Source organism: Gracilinanus agilis, chromosome 6 (genome assembly GCF_016433145.1).
Source record: "Gracilinanus agilis isolate LMUSP501 chromosome 6, AgileGrace, whole genome shotgun sequence".
In the NCBI taxonomy this organism is placed as follows: domain Eukaryota; kingdom Metazoa; phylum Chordata; class Mammalia; order Didelphimorphia; family Didelphidae; genus Gracilinanus; species Gracilinanus agilis.
In genome coordinates, this window is record NC_058135.1 from 64,126,506 (window position 1) to 64,145,777 (window position 19,272).

At 37.8% G+C, this 19,272-nt stretch overlaps 1 protein-coding gene across 1 annotated transcript in view; it reads right to left on the minus strand.

The window, feature by feature from the left end:
• PDLIM3 (PDZ and LIM domain 3) overlaps positions 1–15,626 on the minus strand; it is a 56,381-nt gene extending 40,755 nt beyond the window's left edge. Inside the window, exon 1 of the mRNA XM_044680744.1 lies at positions 15,407–15,626. Within this exon, the coding sequence (XP_044536679.1) occupies positions 15,407–15,499 (93 nt within the window). The 5' untranslated portion in view covers positions 15,500–15,626. The remainder of the gene's footprint in view (positions 1–15,406) is intronic.
• Positions 15,627–19,272: the final 3,646 nt, after the last annotated feature.

Genomic DNA, 19,272 nt, shown 5'->3' on the forward strand with positions numbered 1-19,272 from the left:
AGAAGAGGGAGAGATAGTGGGAGGGAGAGAGGGGGGAAGAGAGGGAAAAAGAGGGGGGAAGGGAGGGAAAGAGAGGGAGAAGAGGGAGAGAGAGAGGGAGGGAGAGAAAGAGAGATAACAGAAAATAGATGGAAGATAATCTGAGAAGGGTTAGATACTAGCAATTTGAGAGGACTAGGAAAAGACGTCCAGCAGAAAGTACTACTTGATCTGAGTCTGGAAGGAAGCTAGGAATAATGAAAGGTAGGGTAAGGGGACAGAGCACTCCAAGTTTGGGAAATCACCAATATAAAGAGTGGGAGATGAGAGAGATGAGACCCACTCCCCTAAATAAAAAAGTAAGCTTCTTTAGTGAAATGATCATCTTTCTGTATGTTTTCTCAGCATTTAGCCCAGTTTCATTCATTCACTTTTTTTATCTATTGGCTGATTTGATTTTTATTATACAAAAGACACATTCATTTGCACAAGGTCAGTCACAAAGAAGTTTTCATATTTTGTAACTCTTTAGTCACCATTATGATGCTTTATTTTTAGAGCTTACTTTTTGCATAAAGTGAAAGGATCATATTTGAGGAGAATGGCAATAGTAACAAGGAATTCAAGGTATAGAATGTTTTAGAATAGGAAGTAATAGATACCATTGGTTATTTAACTCGAGCAGTCAGTCGGCCAAGTCACCACATTCACATGATTACTTCATTGACATTTTCTCTCTGAAAAGCTGTGTCCAATTCATAGCTTAGACACAATAGATGCTTGTTTCCATATAGCAATATCCTCTAGCTACTGATGTCAATCTGACTTGGTTGTACGTAGGTGTTTGGATAATATGTATGGTTTGTGTTTAATTCCAGTCTTGGGCTGGAAATGAGTCCTTGAAAATCTGAAAGACTGACTAGAAACTAGTTCATCTTCATTTGTGCAACTAAATTGTCTTACAATCAATTAACTCATCAAGCTATAGACATTTATTAAATACTTACTATGTTCTTCCCACTGTACTAAGCATTGGCAGGGTGGTGGTGGTGGTGTTTGTGAGCATGAGAAATACTATTAGATAATGATTGGTACATAAAAAATACATGTGAAGTAAGTGGAAGATCCTGAAACTTTGAGTCAGATTGTAATAAAGAAACCATCCAAATTACTTATGATTCTAAATTTTCATTATTATTGAATAATTCTATCTTGATTTCTAAATTTGAAACCATTACCTAGTCAAATTTTTTTACATATGAGGAAACTGAGACCTTAGGAGGTTATTAGTCAGTCATCTAACACTTATTAGATACCTACAATGTATCAGTCAGTCTGCTAAGAGCTAATGGAACAAAGAAGGGCAAAAATTGGTCCCTTGAGATTATCACAGAAGGACACCAAATATTTTAATCCAACCTCTTTCCCTCTAAATTTGGTGCACTTTCCATCATATTCATTTTTACATTTGATGCATTCCATTACTATTTTACTCTTATGACTCATAATGATCTAGACCTCCATAATGATATAGAATCTGGAAGATGGACAGGTCACTCATCCACCTCTCACTTGTCATGTACATATTACATCTCTCAACAGAATGGAGTCTTAAGGGCAGAGGCGTTTCATTTCTCTCTTTGTAGAGCCTTGAACATAGTAGACACTTAATAAATACTTGTAGTTGGGCATGATCGATTTCTAAAGGTTCTAGTAGCAGAATGCAAAACCATAGCACTGTATTCCTAGATCCAGGACATTCTGAAGACTAAAAACATCCATGAAACCCTTTATGTATATATATATGTATATTTTCATAAAAATATATACACATTTACATTTATATATACAAACATGTGTGTGTACATTGCCATGGACTCCTTTTTGGCAGTCTGGGGAAGCCAATGGGCCTTTTCTTAGAATGGTATTTTTGAATAATTGGAGGAAATACTAAATTTCAGTTAGATATTAGTGAAAATAAAAATGTTATTTTCTTTCCATCCAAGCTCACAGACCTCTGGAAATCTGTCCTTGGTTCCTTTGTTCATCTGTGAATCCCAAGTTAAGAACCCCTCAGCTAAGCTATCTTATTGGGACATGGGCAGATTCTAAAATTTCAATTTTCTTTAGATGTATTTGAGGAAACTAAGCCTTTTCTATTTTTGAAAGTCCAAGACTATGCCTTTATTTCTGGTAGTCTAAATATGGGAAGCATAATCTTTTCTTTTTTGAATATTTAGCTTTTCTGACTTTTTAAAACAAACACTAATTATAAACACTAAGCTGATATTGAAATTCAACTGGGTTTGGATATAGAACTTGCGGAAAATGAGAAAACCATTTGAGAAAATGGCAAATGGTGATAGTTCAGGTCCTACATTTAAGGATTTCTCTTAGAATGTTAGAGCTTTTAGGAGCTATATAGATCATCCTTTGATTGATGAAGAAAGCCAAAGCCCAAAGAGGAAATGGCAAAGTTAGAATCAACAACTAAGTTTCTTAACTCCAGGGGACCCAAATGGACACTAAGTGGCTTTTATTGTTAACCTCATTCTTGTATAACTCTGAAGACACTTGTGGTTGATGGGGAAAAACATTTGGCTTGATCCTATCTTGCCACTCAGGAAGTTGACTAGAATATTTCTCCAGGATTAGGAGTTGTTAGTTGGGAAGAGAGAATGCTTTTCAAAGAGAATCAGGGTAGAGGAAGGAAAAAAGTATCTTTCTTCTTGTCTTGGCCTCATGGAAGGATGATCACCAGTTTGCCTTATTTTAATTGTACTGTGTCAATGATTGGAAGTAAACATAGCTCTGTGGTGAATGACCTTAGACATACAGTGCAGTGCATATCAATTATTATTCACTAATGAGCTGTACTACTTTGGGTAAGTTTTTGAACCTTTTTGAGCCTCATCTGCAAAATTGGTAAGGTGGTTCCTTCAATCTTAAAAAAAATGAAGGAAAAATTGCATAAAGTAATGGAGGAGATGTGAGATTATCACATAAGCCTATATTAAGCCACAGCTAGAGTTGAGCCAGATGAAGGAAAAAAAGCTGAAGAAATTCTATTAGGATAATGAAAAACACCTTGTTTGAATCTCTTGTTAGCTCAAACTTAGCTCAAACTCTACCTTTGATGTGAATCTTTTCCTGATTTCCACAGCCCCCCTCCCCAACTTTTAGTGCCTTCCAGTCCTTGACAAATTACTCTTTCCCAATAGAATGTGAGCTTCTTGAGGGAAGGGATTGAACCATTTTTGTCTCAATATCCCTAGTACAGTGCCTGGCACACAACATATGCTAAATAAAAGCTCGTGGATTGCTTGATGATTTCCACCAGCTTTTATTTCTGCACTTAAAATAGGTAATTAAGACAAAATGCTTATAGATCTAATATTCTTCATGTGAAGAGATTCATTCCTTCTCCTTAATAAGTAGGCAGGTCATATGTTGACCCAATCTACCCATGAGATTTTTTTTCTTGGGTATGACTGACTGCTGGTGGCAGAAGACTAAAAATGAGGTAGATTTTCATTATCTAGAGCAGTGATTCCCAAAGTGGGCGCCACTGCCCCTGGTGAGTGTTGCAGCGATCCAGGGGAAAGGTGATGGCCATAGGTGCATTTATCTTTTCTATTAATTGCTATTAAAATTTAAAAAAATTAATTTCCAGGGGGCTAAGTAATATTTTTTCTGGAAAGGGGGCGGTAGGCCAAAAAAGTTTGGGAACCACTGATCTAGAGCTTCTCTAATAAAAAAAGTCATAGTGGGCTACCAGAGAGCAACTCTAATGTAGCATAATTTTAGGAAACCAGAGACTGACCACACTCATCAGTAGATCATGGCTCTAAAGCCATCCAGTAGTACAATTAACTTCTCATTAATAAAATTAAACTCTTTCTCAATAATTAATTAACTTAAGCTCCTACACCAGTTTATTAGACATAATTAAGTCAGTAGAAAACCTTTCTCAATTGGAATTGCTAAAATACTATTAACAATTAAATAATAAAGCAAAGACAGATTTGATTATTTATATAATATGCCGGCAATGAGAAAGTTCACAGTGTGAATCACCTCAAATTGTAATATACAAAGCAAAATGTTTGGCATATAATTGGCATTTAGGGAATTTTAATGAGTGCTTATAGACTGATCCTCTAATACAATTCAGCTCATTCCATATGCATTTTAAAGTATTTTAAGACTCTACTTCATATTTCTACTTAAGGATTTAAAGTCAGCATCTTGGGAAATGTTAGGCTAGTCTTTTTTCTCTTTCTCCTCTCTTTAGCCATCAGAGGAAACAGTCTGTCCAGAATACACTATACTTGCCAGATCCTCACAGATTCTCCATAAATTTTCTTTATAAATATCTCCTGATAGGATTTCATCATAAAATAAAGTTCTCACAAGAAAGAAGTCCATCCTCATTCTTTTCTCTTCTGTCTTCCCCACATATCATCTCACAAATACTCATAGATCAAAATTTACCAACACTGACTCTATAGGGTGAAGCATCACATTGCAAGGCATTTTCTAACTGTTTTCCAATTGCTAGAACAAACAGCTTTTATTTTTTTTCAATATTCCGTAGGGCCGTTAAAGATACAGTGACAGTATTTGTAGTCTTTGTAAGAGAGGCATTTTTGAAACAAGGATTACAGTAAGATAAAAGGGTTAGAGCTGGAAAGGATATCAGAAGCTATTTCATTTTTCATTTCAAGCTCTTCATTTTACAGATGAAAAACAGAATCAAACAATAATGTGACACATATAAATGAAAAACATGTGATATGGTCACTGTTCTCAAGAAGCGTGTGATATAGCTGAATATAATAATTAGCAAAAATACATGGGAAACATCTAAATGCTAAATAACGTTTTATTGCTAGTCCCAATATCCCTGAGTTGAGGCACTGAATAGCAGCTTCCTTTCCCCATGGCTTACTACTTGTCACCCTCAGCTCATTGTCTTCCTTCAAACCAGTTCATCTTCCTATTCTTATCACTGTATTCTACCTTCTATCTAGATTCTCAGTAGGCATAAGAACAGGTGAGTAAGTAGCAAAATAATCAAACATCTAAGCTTTTCTTCCCTATGTACATGTTTGTACCAAAGAAATGGATTTCATGACTACCTGGATATTTGTTAAGAGCCAAGAATGCCAGTACTCATTTGGCAACGTAAAAGAAGAGATTCTTCCCTCTCCACTTTAAATTCAGCAGATATCTGAACTTGCTTCGGATTAGCCTAAACGTAGCAAATAATTTATAAAAGCTAGCATATTTTGTTCTGAATCTGGTCTATAATCACGGGAAAAATTAAGATATTTTGACAGGTTTTCTGGCCCTTTGTTAAAATGAGTTAAAGAAGATACATTTAGAGGATAAAAATCTGTTTCATTTTTGCTCTGCATTCTACAAAATTTCTGTAATGTCCTTGTGAGGTTCCTGAGTCTTGAAGATCATGACCAAATTTCTAGGGTGCTGGTCTTTCCATGGAGTATTTTTGGGTACCTCGTCTCTCAACCACAAGACTTCCATTTACCACTTCTGAAACCCGAACCATAATTACACTTATCTTATATAGTAATACTTCCTTAGTATTTCTAGGTCTTTCTGTGGGCCCTGCTGCTGAACTCTTTTAACACTCCTTATTTTCCCCAACTAGAACATAAGATCCTTGAGAGCAAGGATTGTTTCATTAAAAAAAAGTTGTATCCCCAGTACTTGACAAAAAAAATAAGCATTTAATCTATTTCCTTCTGCCCTCCTTCCCTCCCTTCTTTCCTCTTTCCTCCTCTTTTTTCTTTATCAAATCATATTAAAGGGAAAAAGTAGGGAAGTCAATTCAATTAAAAATGTAATCAAATGCCTACTTGTGCAAGGCTGATGTAATATCAGATGTAAAGATATAGTAGACATTTTCATCATCTTTACAGTATTTCAGTTTAGAAGGATAAGGACTGAACTCTAATTTCATTGGGATTGGGAACTCCTAGGTGAGGAAACTCCTTACACTGTAACAATTGACATCTTCTCTGTCACTCATAGTCAGAGAGGTGTCTAGATAGATCACTGAGAGGTTAAGGGTTTAGGGTCACACTGTAGGTCAGAGGCAGGACTTTGAAAACATCTTCTTTTCTAGCCATTATTGCACATCCCCTCTGTTATGCCCTGCTGCAATTTAGTAGGGGGAAATAATACACACAGATATAAATATAATTCAAAATAATGATGATGACATTAGCTGGAGAGAGATTTTTTCTTTTGCTCTGTGCGAAATGCAGAATGGCTAAGACATTCTTGACTTGCCTTTTGGATAATTTTATCTTTCAGAAGGTAGAGAAGAAATGACAAAGAAGAATGTTGTTCTGGACTTGGGTCTGGCCAATAAGGAAGAGTAGAGAGGATGGGAAACTTGAAGGACTGCAACCATGTTATCTTAGAATTCTTGACAGATAAAGAGTGAAAAGCCAGATGTAGTCTGACATGTACTCTAGATTTGGAGAAAACATAATTCAAAGAGTTCAGTGAGATGGCCCCGGGGGGACTCTAACAGTGAAGTCTGATAAAGAAGGACTGGAAACTTTCAAGAATGGAATTTTGGTGACATAGTCACAATTGATCCTAATGAGGCAGTAAAGGAGGTAGGTGTCTACAGAGTCCAGTTTGGTGGGACAGTGAGGCAGCACATTCACCAATTCAGATTTAAAAAAAAATATATATATATATATATTTTAGACGGGAGGGAAGGCATTTAACTGAAGATGAATGCAAATGAGTGGCCCAGCCATAATGTCAAGAAGGCTAAGTAAATCTGTATATGAGCCGAGACTTTTTATAAGCACTTGCCTTACTAAAGGCAACGAAAAGGCTGCAACTTTCTGAAAAATGGATTGGAAAGGGAAACCTGTTAGGAGACTATAGTTCAGGTGAGAGGTGATGAGGGCTTGAAACAGGGTTTTGTACAGGTGGGTAAAGACAAGGTGGCATGATGCACCAGAAAATATATATTGGCTATGGTGTAAGAAATGAATTAAAATTGATTCTCTGTTACAATGTGACCTATCACAGAAGTCCTTTCCCTAAGAGTTTTGACTCCCCCGGTGCTTTGACTAGAGCTAGGATCAAACCAAGGAAAGATTGGATCTGTACTTGGCATGGATGGAAAGATGATAATGGAAAGAAGGAAGAATTTGTTGTTATTCAGTCATATTCAATCATGTCCAACTCTTTGGGGTTTTCTTGGCAAGGATACTGGAGTAGTTTGTCATTTCCTTTTCCAGATCATTTGACAGACGAGGAAACTGAGTCAAATAGGGTTAAGTGACTTATTCAGGGTCACAGAGTAAGGATCTGAGGCCAAATTTGAATTTAGGGAGATGAGGCTTTCTTATTCCCAGGCTTGGCATTTTGTCCCTATTTTTTTTTTCTCTTCCAAGGAAAACATTGTCAGATTGGCAAAGATAAAATGTAAACAGACATGAAGGAATTGTAACCTAGGATAAATGAGACGATGATAAGAACACTCTTATCTGTCGTCCAAAAGTTCAAGGCACTAAGTTTGAATGAACCAAATCCTATGTTCTGAAATAAATTGTGGAGATGATTCCTTTGTCTTTGAGGAACAAGCAGGAGAGATGTCACTGGTCTGGGGACAGGGAAAATGCTAGAAGATCTGATACTGATTAAATATATTATTAAATATACCTTGTGAACACGGGGTAAAGAAGGCTCCTTAAGAAGATCTCATGCTGAGGGCAACTAGGTGGCTCAGTGGATAGAGAGACAGGCCTGGAGAAATGAGGTCCTAGGATCAAATTTGGTCTCAGACACTTCCTAGCTGTGTGACCCTGGACAAGTCACTTAACCTCAATTGCCTCACCCTTACCATTCTTCTGCCTTGGAACTGATATTTAGTATTAATTCTAAGACAGAAGGTAAGGATTATTTAAAAAAAAAAGAATGATTGGACCCTAATCTACCTTATACAGATAAAGAAATAGATTAGAGTAGAGAAATCTGAAATGTTCAGATTCAGAAGTAATTGCTGAAATCTCTTTTTAAAAATCACATTTTAAATTCCTCAATCTGTAATCATGCGGTTGATTTTTAATAATGTAGGCTTTATAGTATTAAATTTCATATGCCTCGATTTAGTTTGTTTTTTGAGCCTTTGGGGATTTTAACAGCCAATTATTAGCTAATCTATTTTGTGTAATCTGCAGATTTCATAAGCATGACATTTCATCTAAGCCATTGATAAAAATAATGTACAGCCTAGGGGTACAGACAGCTCTCTGGGCCAGTCCTATGAAGCTTAAACTGCCAAATCACATCATCAATCCACTAATAACATATCTTTAGGCTATTCAACCAATTCTGATCCACTTAGGTTACCCTGACCTAGTTTATATCTGTCCCACTTTTTCACAAACATGGCAAGAAGAGTTTTTTACCTGACAGTTGCTTCCTAGAACAAACCTAGAATTTATACAAAATTACTTTTCTCAATAGCCTCTTAGCAAAGGCTATATTTTACCTCCCTCTTTACAAATTATCTCAGACACAGTTTTCTAGGAAATACATGCATTATTTCTCATAGAAAGAACATTTTATTAAATATAACTTGTGAACACATGGTAAGTATTTGCTAAAGCTCAGCTTGGCTTCCTTAAGAAGATATCATTAGGTGACTGCCTTCTTTCTTTTCCTCCCTCCCTTCCAAAATTGATAAAGTATTGCCCTGAGAGCAAAGGCAGGGCATTTGTTGGGTATCATAAATGAAGGACATATAATAAACAGAATTATAAAGTAAGAAAAGGATATCTCCAAGGAAGCAAATAAAGCAGAAAGGTAATGGACATGGAATGAGAGAGGGATAATCAGTGAACAGCCTTTGTGTTCCATTGGAATCCTTACCATGTCAAGAGGATGTACGAAAGGACTCCAATACATTGGCTGTAACTTATGGAAGGATATGAACCAGAGTTGCTTAGGATAAATTGGTAAGGATGAATTATGTTCTACATCACTCGAGGGAATGCCCACATTGACATTGTAGATCCATTTGAGAATTTCAGTATTTTGATTCAGTATTTAAACTACTGATATGATATCGTTACCATGAAAGTGGTAGGTAGCTAGGTGGCTCAGTGGATAGAGCCCTGGAACAAGAGTCAAGAAGACCTGGGTTCAAATCCAGCCTCAGGCATTTATTAGCTGTGTGACCCTGAGCAAGTCACTTAACCTCTGTTTGCCTTATCTATTGGAGGAGGAAATGGAAAAGCACTCTAGAATCTTTGCCAAAAAATCCCATGGAAAGAAATGGTCCATGGGGTCACAAAGTTGGACATGACTGAACGACAACAGAAATGTGGTAGTATGTAAAAAAAGTTTTAGATTGGAGTCAAGAGAGACCTGGATTTGAATCTTGCATCTGACACATTGTGTAAGTAACCATGGGGAGGTCAATTAAACTCTCTGAGCCTCCGTTCCTTCAGTTTCCAGTTAAAATGGGAAAAGTGATAGTTATTTGTCATCCCTATCTATCTCCTAGGGTTGCCAAAGAGACTTGAGAGATAATGCATGTAAAACATTATGTGAATGTCAATTTTTACTATTATTCTTTCCTTAACAAAGCCTCTTCCTTGTGCTAAGGAAGGTTTTTCTTCTTCTTTTTTGTTTTAATGAGCGACATTGGCTCCAAATAACCTAACGATGAATATCATGAGATTAAATATTTGACATTTACCAAGCATGTACAATGTGCAAGGCACATAGGACACAAAATATTTACAATACTAAAAATGCTCTCAAGTAGTCTTCACTCCAATGGTTCAAAAGGAATACACATGTATCAATAATTGTGAAATTATTATATCACAACAATTATGAAATGAGAATGTACGCTAAACGCACATACTTTGAGGAATTTGAGAAGAGGTCCCTTTTGGCTGAGGAACCTAAAGAAGAGTTTGGTGGAACAGGGGTTCTAGCCCTGGCTTTTGAAGAAAGGGAAGGTATCTAATAGTGGGAAAGTAACGGAGTAGAGTCCTTTTCAGGCATGAGAAAAACTTGGACAAAGAACGGGCAGAGTGAAAGTAAAGGATAAGTGGAAGACAGAATTTACGAAGTGGGACATTTACTAGATTTTGGAATCAGAAGACCAAGATTTGAATCCTGATTCCCATAATTGTTACCTGCGGGACCTTGGCAAGTCAGTTCACCATTCCTTATAAGGCTCCTTCCAAATCTAAAATCCTATAATCTTATGAAGGTGCCTAGCATGAGATTAGACTGGATTCAGAGGCTGGAGTCAGATGGTAAAGAATCTTATTTAAGATTCTATTTAGAAGGCCCAGAAATTGATACTAAATAATAAATATTTAATATTACTGATAAATATCATATCCATAAATACATATATGTATTCTGTATTTTAAATAATAAATTTTGTATATTATGCATATTTTTTACTTTATTTTAGGTGATGAGGATTAACTGAAGTTTCTTGAGTGACATGATTAGAGAGTCAGATTAATTTTATAGGAAATTGTGTGAAATTTGTATTTGAGGTGGGGTGGGGACTTGAGAAAACTGTGAGTCAATTATTCAATAATCTAGGTGAGAAAAAGTAATGGTTTGATGTAGAGTTGAGAGTAGTACGGTGACCTTTGTGAAAGGCAAATACATTTTGGTTTCTTTTGGATCATGCAGATAGAATTTTAATCTCTTCTGTGACTATCTCATGCCCTTAATGATTATTTAGGTAATGAGTTATTTAATTTTTTTGTGAAGCCTAAAATAAAGCCTCATAAGTATAAAATATGCATAATTGATACTTAATAGTTATTTTCCTTGTTTTCTTTATTCATTTATTTGTCTGTTTTCCATTTCCTATTCTCTTCCCTTAGTTTGAGCAGAAAATCTTAGAAAAACATTTCCCCATAAACCCATGGAGTTCCCCCCCTTTTACTTTGAAATAGCAACCATGTTACAAACACAGATCCCTCTAAGTAGAATTCCTGCCATCCATCCATCCATGCTGGTAAAAGATTAAATTAAAAGAAGAGTCAGCTACTGTCAGTGTGGGGAAGGAGGGGAGAGTCATCATTCATTTCTCTATCTCAATAGATAATTTTTAGGCATTTTCTTCTTTATTACTCCCTCATCTATCTTCCCCCTTTGTCCCTTACACTAGAAGTATCGAGCTGCCTGTTTCTTGAAATATACCTCCAGCTCTGTTGGGGAAATGTCACTAGTACACTGGGGCTGAAGCATCTCTCTGATCATTTTTTCCTCTGGAAGCAAAGATGTTTAAGTCCCAAATCTAATTTGAGAAAGGAAATCTTATATTAAAATGAACCTTTTGGTTATTTGCAAACCACTGTGTTTTCCTTGCTTTCCCCTCAAAAATTATAGTCGGGAAGTCTTGAAAGCCTTGGTCTAAGTGATATTTTTCTGGAACATGATGTAGGAAATACTTTTTGGAAAAGCTGTAATATGTAATAATAATTTCACTGCTGATTCACTTGGTTCTTGTAAATGGAAGGTGGGAAAGAATACCAAGATTAAAATCATGCAGAGTGACCTTAAAGTCAGTATAAGATCATACACATATTTAAAGCTGGAAGGCACTTTGGAAGTCATCTACACCAGAAATGTCAAACATGTGGCCTACAGGTAATCTACTTCAAATCCTCTTTCCACTACATCACAACAGATCATGACCCATATGCTTGCTCACATAAGTCCTCTCCCTCCGTCTTAGAAAGGAAAAAAGGGAAGAGTATAAAGTAAATTCAGTATATCAAGATAAACTTGGAAAATTTTTTTAGTTTTTATGTCAAGGTATTTCTAATAATTGAAAGCTTAGAGTAAATATTCATAAGGATAATTTAATTGTGGCTGCCTCTAAGTGGCAGTCCCAAAATATTTTTCAAAGTTTTAAGTCCATTATGGAGTTGGTGAGTGTGTGATCACTATAGCATCCCAAACGTTTAGCTTTTCCTTTTAGTGAATCTACTGACTGTACAATTTTTCAGCCAAAATAATAGCTGAGCCAATACAACTCAAAGAAATAGCAACAGCAGCAGTAAAAATATTTTGGTAGGGAGTTGGGCCTTTGGTATATCAGCGATGTATTGGTTCTTTTATCTGCCCTTTGTCTTTGAAAGGTTCCACTCCTAGATGTCTTAGATCAAGGGTTTTGAACTTAGGGTCCAGGGACACCCAAGGAGTCCATGGATAAATTTCAGAAGGTCTGTGGACTTGTATAGGAAAAACCATTCATTGTTTATTTTCCCTAGCTTCTTCTAACTTGACATTTTCCATCTCTTTCAATTATTTAAAAGCTTGATTCTGAGAAGAGGTCCATAGGCTTCTCCAGACTGTCAAAGGAAGTCCACAAAATATGATGCTGGGCATCATAGCAAATGAGCACTTGAAAAATGGTAAAGAAAATTCTTCTATCATTTGGTATCGCCCAGATACAACCACCCTTGAACTGTTATTGAACCGAATCTGTGAATTGATAGTAAAGCCCAGCTTTCTTGAGTGCCAGAAAAGCAGACCTTTAATGTGGTCTTACAAATGAACAGGACCCTTGTCACTGAACAATTCTCATTTAAAGGATAATATTTTTTGACAATGTAAACAATGTTTGAGAGGCAGTATGGCATAATGAATAGAAAGTCCATCCTGGAGTTAAGAAGACTTGGGTTCAAATCCTACCTCTGAAATATACTACTTGCTATGACCATGGATAAATCATTTATTATTTTGGTCCCTTATACTTTATATTTTATTTATACATGTTTTATTTGGATGTAATATTTATAATATAATATGATATAATATAAGTTATAATTTACAGTGAGGTTGCTGATTTGCACGGTGGAGAAGATTTCTGTATTAGAATTCTCTGTCTTGATGAAATTACCATTTGGCTTCCCCCTCTCCAAAAGTTAATATATTTTTTCACCTTAATGTGTCTCTTTAAGCTACCCTCTCCCTTGTGATTCATGATGTAGAAACATGAAAAGGAACCCCCCCCCGCCCCCACAACATATTTTGTCTGTATAACGCCAAAGATTTGGAAATACATGGATAACAATTTTTTTTTGATGCTAGTTTAATGGAGTTATGGTCTTTTTTCAACTTTCTCATACTTTCAATGGGAATAGCCCCAGAAATAACTGTTGACATAAGTCATAAAAATTACTGACAATTCCCTGACTGTTTACTCTATACAAAGAAAGACCTGGTCTTAGAGGAGGGAGAGAGGGGAAAGGTACAAAGCAAATGGTCAACGTGGACCCTGCCCTTCAGAAATCTATATTCTATCTAGAAAGACAAGCTATACACATGAAATAATTTACCAGTACTACAAAATACATGGCAGTATATGATGAACTTCTGTAAGAGTTCAGAAAAGAGAGGAATAGCTTCTAATGATTGTTGTTACTAGAAAGCAATATATTTCCATTAGCCTTTTGAATCCAACCAAATGGAAATGTTTCCTTGGAATAAAAAAATATAAAAACAACATGGTAACCTTTCAGCCATATGAATAATAGGAATTGGCACCTTCCACCACAGCAGAAACTTTTCAGTTTCATGTTAAGAGCAATATGACCCAATCCTTTATTTCTTCAGGAGTTAACATAAACACAATTCATCCTTTGTTAGGGTTAGAAGTCTATTTCATTAATATAAATAAAGGAGAACCGTGATCTACAAACTACTAAAATAGTTTCGAGAAGAGATAATGGAAACTTTTTCCCTTTGTAAATCCATAAAAGGCATTGCTTGACCCAAAGTGTTTAATTTGTCCAAGAATATTTCTTGATTCCGATCAGGTTTGCTTGCTTAATGCCACAAACTTGCATGAACATGTTTACATATTTTTTGAAACGTGTGAAACAAAGTTCGACACAGTCCTTCTGTATACAACATCATTTCTTTAAGATATCCTAGCAAGGCATTTCTCTTTCTCTCTCAGGAACGTGCATGAATAGAACAGAAATAGAATACTGAAGTGTTTTCTTTGAACAAAGGCATTGTGCAATGTATTTTCAAATTAAACTATCCCTAAGTTTTTAAGTATGTTTGTAACATAAAGACTAAGAAAAAAAATTAAGGCGTGATACTCTAGTTTGAAAGGGTTCCAGGAGGTTTCTTTAAGAATTTCTAACTAAAATATACAAATAATTTTCTGATAAGGTGAAGCATCATGTTCTTCTAAAAAGCCAATTAGATTAGAATGTACTTTAGAATTCATAAATACTAGATGATTTTTCATGGCTAGGAGTCATAGCATCATAGTTGCAGATTTGTTAAGGGACAGTAGAAGCCACGGACTCCAACTCCTTCATTTTACAGATAGGGAAACTGATACTTAAGTTGAGTGACCTGTTGAGGGTCATCCAGCTTTAGAATTCACTTTTGCTAAAGAAATCACAGGTTGGACCCCTCCTTTGAATATCTGAGGAGAGATTTAATCCCTGCTCCTCCTAGCTCTGAGTCCAGTGCTCTGGCCACTTCTAAGATCATTTGCTTTTGCCATATGCGAAGTATTTTTAAACAAGAAAAAGATGGACCTTCACAGCAAAATTTAAAAAGTATTATGTTCATCAGGCAGCCGTATTCCTGACTGTCATTTATCATCCCAAGGCACTTCTTTGACACGTTTTCTTGGTAGTTCAACTTACAGTTATAGCCTTAGAAAATGCTTATTCCAGGTGCCTGGAAAGACATGAATTTACCTTAGCAGTATTTTCCCTGAAAAGTCTCTAAACTCAGATCAGCCTACCGAGGTTGTGCATTGCCTCTGTTCCTCCTAGATGAAATTTATATCAGGAGAAGACAAACGCCTAATCCAAAGAAACAGCTGCCAAATCTGTGTTCTTTTCTCTCCTTCTCCCTCCCCGCCAGAGATCACCCAGTCATGCAATTCAAAGGAAAGGGAAATCTAGGCTGGGCAGTGGGAGTAGGGGGTCACAGCTCTTTGGATTTGCCATCTTCAACTTTCCTGAATTCTGGGAAATCCTCCCCTTCACTACTGTCCCTCCCCAGGGTCCTGACTTCAAACCAGTGAACTTTCCTTCCCTTTCAGCAAACCCCAGCCAAGTTTGAAGATGAGACCCTTTCCTTCTGACAGGGTAAATGACTTGGCAAGCTTGGGATCTCCTTCCCTTCCCCATCACCTTCCACAGCCCAGCCTGCCTGATCTCCACTGTCTTCCACTACCTCTGCACGCAGATGTACAGGAACAATAGTCCCCTCCCACCCTGCCCAGGTTAGATTGCTTTCAGTGCTCACTGGACAGGCTTGTGCAGCTCTTTGGAAGCCAAAAGACCCAGACGGGAAGCAGAAACCGCTTCCCTGATAGAGAGAGGTAAGAAAGGGAAACACCTACCCTGGTGATGATTAAAGGTTGGTTAAAATCTATCCCTCCTGAAAGCCTGAATCCCCAGGGCGCAGGGCCCGGGAGAATGACATTCTGTGGCATGGTGTCCTTTCCTTTGGGTTCCCACGAGTGGCACCTCTCCTGTCCTCGTTATGGACAGGGATGGTGTGGGGGAAAGCCCTGCCAACAGCGCCTCTCCCCAAAGAGGCAGGCAACACTGAAGTCTCAATAGCTTTCCTTCTTGTCCCACAGTGGCAGGATCGCAGCTTCTGCACTTTATCCCCGGGAAGGGAGTGACGTCACGCCCACCCCCCACCCCCCGGAAAGGAGAGCTCCAACTTTGGTAGTAAGAGAAAGTCTGGACGCCAGGGAGTTTACAAGAAATGCATTCGCTCCGCGCATGCAGCCTCTGCCCATTCCTGGGCAAAGAAAGAAGGAGGCTTCAGGTTACAACTTCCTATCGCTTTCTTAAAGTAACACCTGGCTCCTTTGGTTTTCCTTGTTTACCTTCTGTTGGGTGTTTGAGGCGTGAGCAAAGAGAGCCTGGGCTGGGCTGGACACTGGAGAGCTTTACCTTGGAGGTTGGAATGCGCCCGCGAGCGGATGGATGCCAACAAATCCGGCCCTGTGTGTGTTTACATAGGTACATCTCTCACACGTGCGTCGTATGATATAGGCACAGAGGTGTAGATGTACACAGGATACATACAAGACGCGCATGTATACCATACACACAGGTGGCTATGTGGACATGTGTGGAGCTGATATTTTGTCAGAGAGAACTCCTGGGGACGAAACTCCCTCTGTCCCTGCAAATTGGTCATTGCTTAGCGATTTAATTTTAGAGATTGACTGGGACATTGAGAGGTTGAACAACTTGCCTTGAGTCACACACCCATTATATATCAGAGGACCCCGGTGTTTCTGGCTTGGAGTCGAACTCTATTCACTGCGATGCTACCGTCTCTCCTTTGTCTCTGTGTCCCTCTCTGTCTCTACTTTTCTATCTCTTCTTCTCGCTGATATTTTTTACTGTCTCTGTGTCTGTCTCTCTTTTTCTCTCTCTGTACCTTTCTGCTTTTCTCTGTCTCTTCTGTTTTCTCTGTATGTCTCTGATTTTCTCTATCTGTTTTTACTGTGTCTGTCTCTGCTGTTCTTTCTGTAAGCTGATTTCTGCTTTTCTCTGTCTCTGTTTTTACTGTGTCTCTCTCTACTGTTCTCTCTGTATCTCTGTTTTTACTCTCTGCATGCCCAGCTCTGCTGTTCTCTCTGTATCTGTCTCTGTTTTTACTCTGTCTGTCTCTGCTGTTCTCTCTGTATATGTCTCTACTTTTCCCTGTGTCTCATTTTTACTCCCTGCATGCCTATCTCTGCTGTTCTCTTTGTATCTCTCTCTGTCCCTATTTTTACAGTCTCTCTGCTGTTCTCTCTGCCTCTGTTTTTAATCTGTCTGTCTCTGCTGTTTCCAGTGTCTGTTTTTCTCTCTCTGTCCCCACCCTCTCCCCCCCCCCCCCCCCCCCCGTGTGTGTGTGTGTGTGTGTGTGTGTGTGTGTGTGTGTGTGTGTGTGTGTATAGTCAGTAAAGAAGAATGTATTAAATGCCAACCACATGCCAGGCATTGTATTAAACACTGGGATACAAAGAAAGGCAAAAGGCAGTCCCTGATCTCAAGGAGTTCGATACATACCCAAAAGATGTTCAGGTGTGTCTATGTATATATAAGCTATTAAGCTTAAAATTGCCCAAGTCTCTTAGGACACCCTGAATAGCCTACATCGGGGTCGGCAACCTTTTTGGCAGTGAGAACCATAAACACCACATTTTTTAAAATGTAATTTCATGAGAGCCATACAGTGCTCACAGTGCCGCTCCTGTAACAGCACCTGAAAAAAAATGGACTTTATGCTCCTGCAGAAAGAGCCATACGTTGCTGACCCCTGGCCTACATGATTCTTGGCCTTTATTAAAGCAGGAGTAGACTCACAAGGACGTAATAGTGAAACGGCAGCCTATATGATGGAGATGTCAGACCATTAAGAGTTCTGTTTTGAGCAAACAGTATTTATGCTCCTTTGACAGCTTTCTTTTAGGGGCTTTTGAGTGGAGTGCTAAGAAATTAGCCATTGGTTAGAGAATAGAGCCATAAGATCATATGTTTAGGGATCTTACAGGTCATTGAGGCCAACCTCTTCTATTTATAGATGAGGGAAAAGGGAACCGGAAAGGCTTTGATTTGCCCAACCTAGCGTAGATAATAGGTGAGTTTTGAACCCTAGTTGAAAATTCAGCAGTCTATCTACTCAAAACCTTTTACTGCATCCCAAAGAAGAATTATGAAATTTATCTTTCTCATTCTTAAAAGTAATCAGTTTAAATGATCTCTGAATAATGAAAGGGAGGTTGTTGCCATAAAACAGGGAAGAATGGCATTCTCTGTGCAGAATGTAGCTGCTGGGTAAAAATATAAAGTTGAAAGTAGAAGGGAAAATGAGATGCTGAGCAGGTGATAGGGACAGGGGACAAGGAAAGAGGAGACCTCTTGCAGATACCTTTAGGAAATCCAGGGAGGTTTAGTGGAAGGGGATACCATGTATATGATTTCTATATCCCTAGATAATTATAGAAAACTCAAAGATGACGATAGACTTGAAACAATCCTGGACCTAGAGTTTGGGCACCCAAGTTTACATCTCATCACTAACACTTTTGATGTGACCACTTCACCTTTACAATCCTAAATTTTCTCATCTATAAAATGGAAGCAAGAATATTTATATGACCTACCTCCAAGGTTGTGGTAAGAAAAGTACGTTTTAAACCTAAAGCATTAGATACAGGTGAGTTGCTAGTGTTGTCCAGTGATTTCTCACACCCCTACAACTGGTTCAGTCTCCTGAGTGCTCTTTGGATCATACAAAGGTTTACATATTGAAGGCTGCAATCAGTCTTAGAGATTTTCTTGTAATGTCCTCTCATTTCACAAATAAAGGAACTTAGGTTAGATCATAGCTAGTAAGTGGCAGAGGTGGGATTCAAATCCAGGTCTTCTGACTCTGAGTAATACATTATATCCATTGTACCAACTATGCCCCATTATTACCTCTAGGACCAAATGAAAATGAGACTAAACTTTATAGGGTAGCTGGAATAATTGCTCTCTCTCCTCTCTTCTATTTGAATAATTGATGATGGGAAAAGTACTAAATTGAATTAAATCTTGGAGGTTCAAGTCTTGCTGTGATCTTTATTATGTGACCATGGGCAATTAACTTCTGAGCCTCAGTTTCCTCATCTGTTAAACAAGGATGATAATACTTGCCCCACTTCATTTGTTACTTCCATCCTTTCTAGCTATTTTCCTCTATCTCCCTTCCCCTTTGGGGCGAAAGTCTTAGAGACAGTCATCTACAATCGATTTCTTCACTTCCTTTTCTTTAACTCATAACTCTTTGCAGTCTTACTTTGGAATTCACCATTTAGCTGAACTAGTCTCTCCAGTTATCAATGTTTTCTTAATTGATAAATCTAATGGCCTTTTATCAGTCTTCATTCTTCTTAACTTCTCTTCAGCCTTTGACACTATTGATGATCATTTTCTCTGATACACTTTTCTCTCTAGATTTCCATAACACTATTCTCTCCAGGTTCTCCTCCTACCAATCTAATCATTGTTTTTCAGTCTTCTCTAGTGAATATTCATCCAGGTCATTCCTACCAACTGTGAGTGGGATGTTCCTGCCCTCCTCCTGGGTCCCCAACTCTCTCTTTGGGCCCTTTTCTTTTTCACTCTACTATTTTGCTTAGTGATCTCATCTGCTCTCATGGATTCAGTGATCATCTTTATGTTGATGATTCTCAAATCTACATATCTGGTT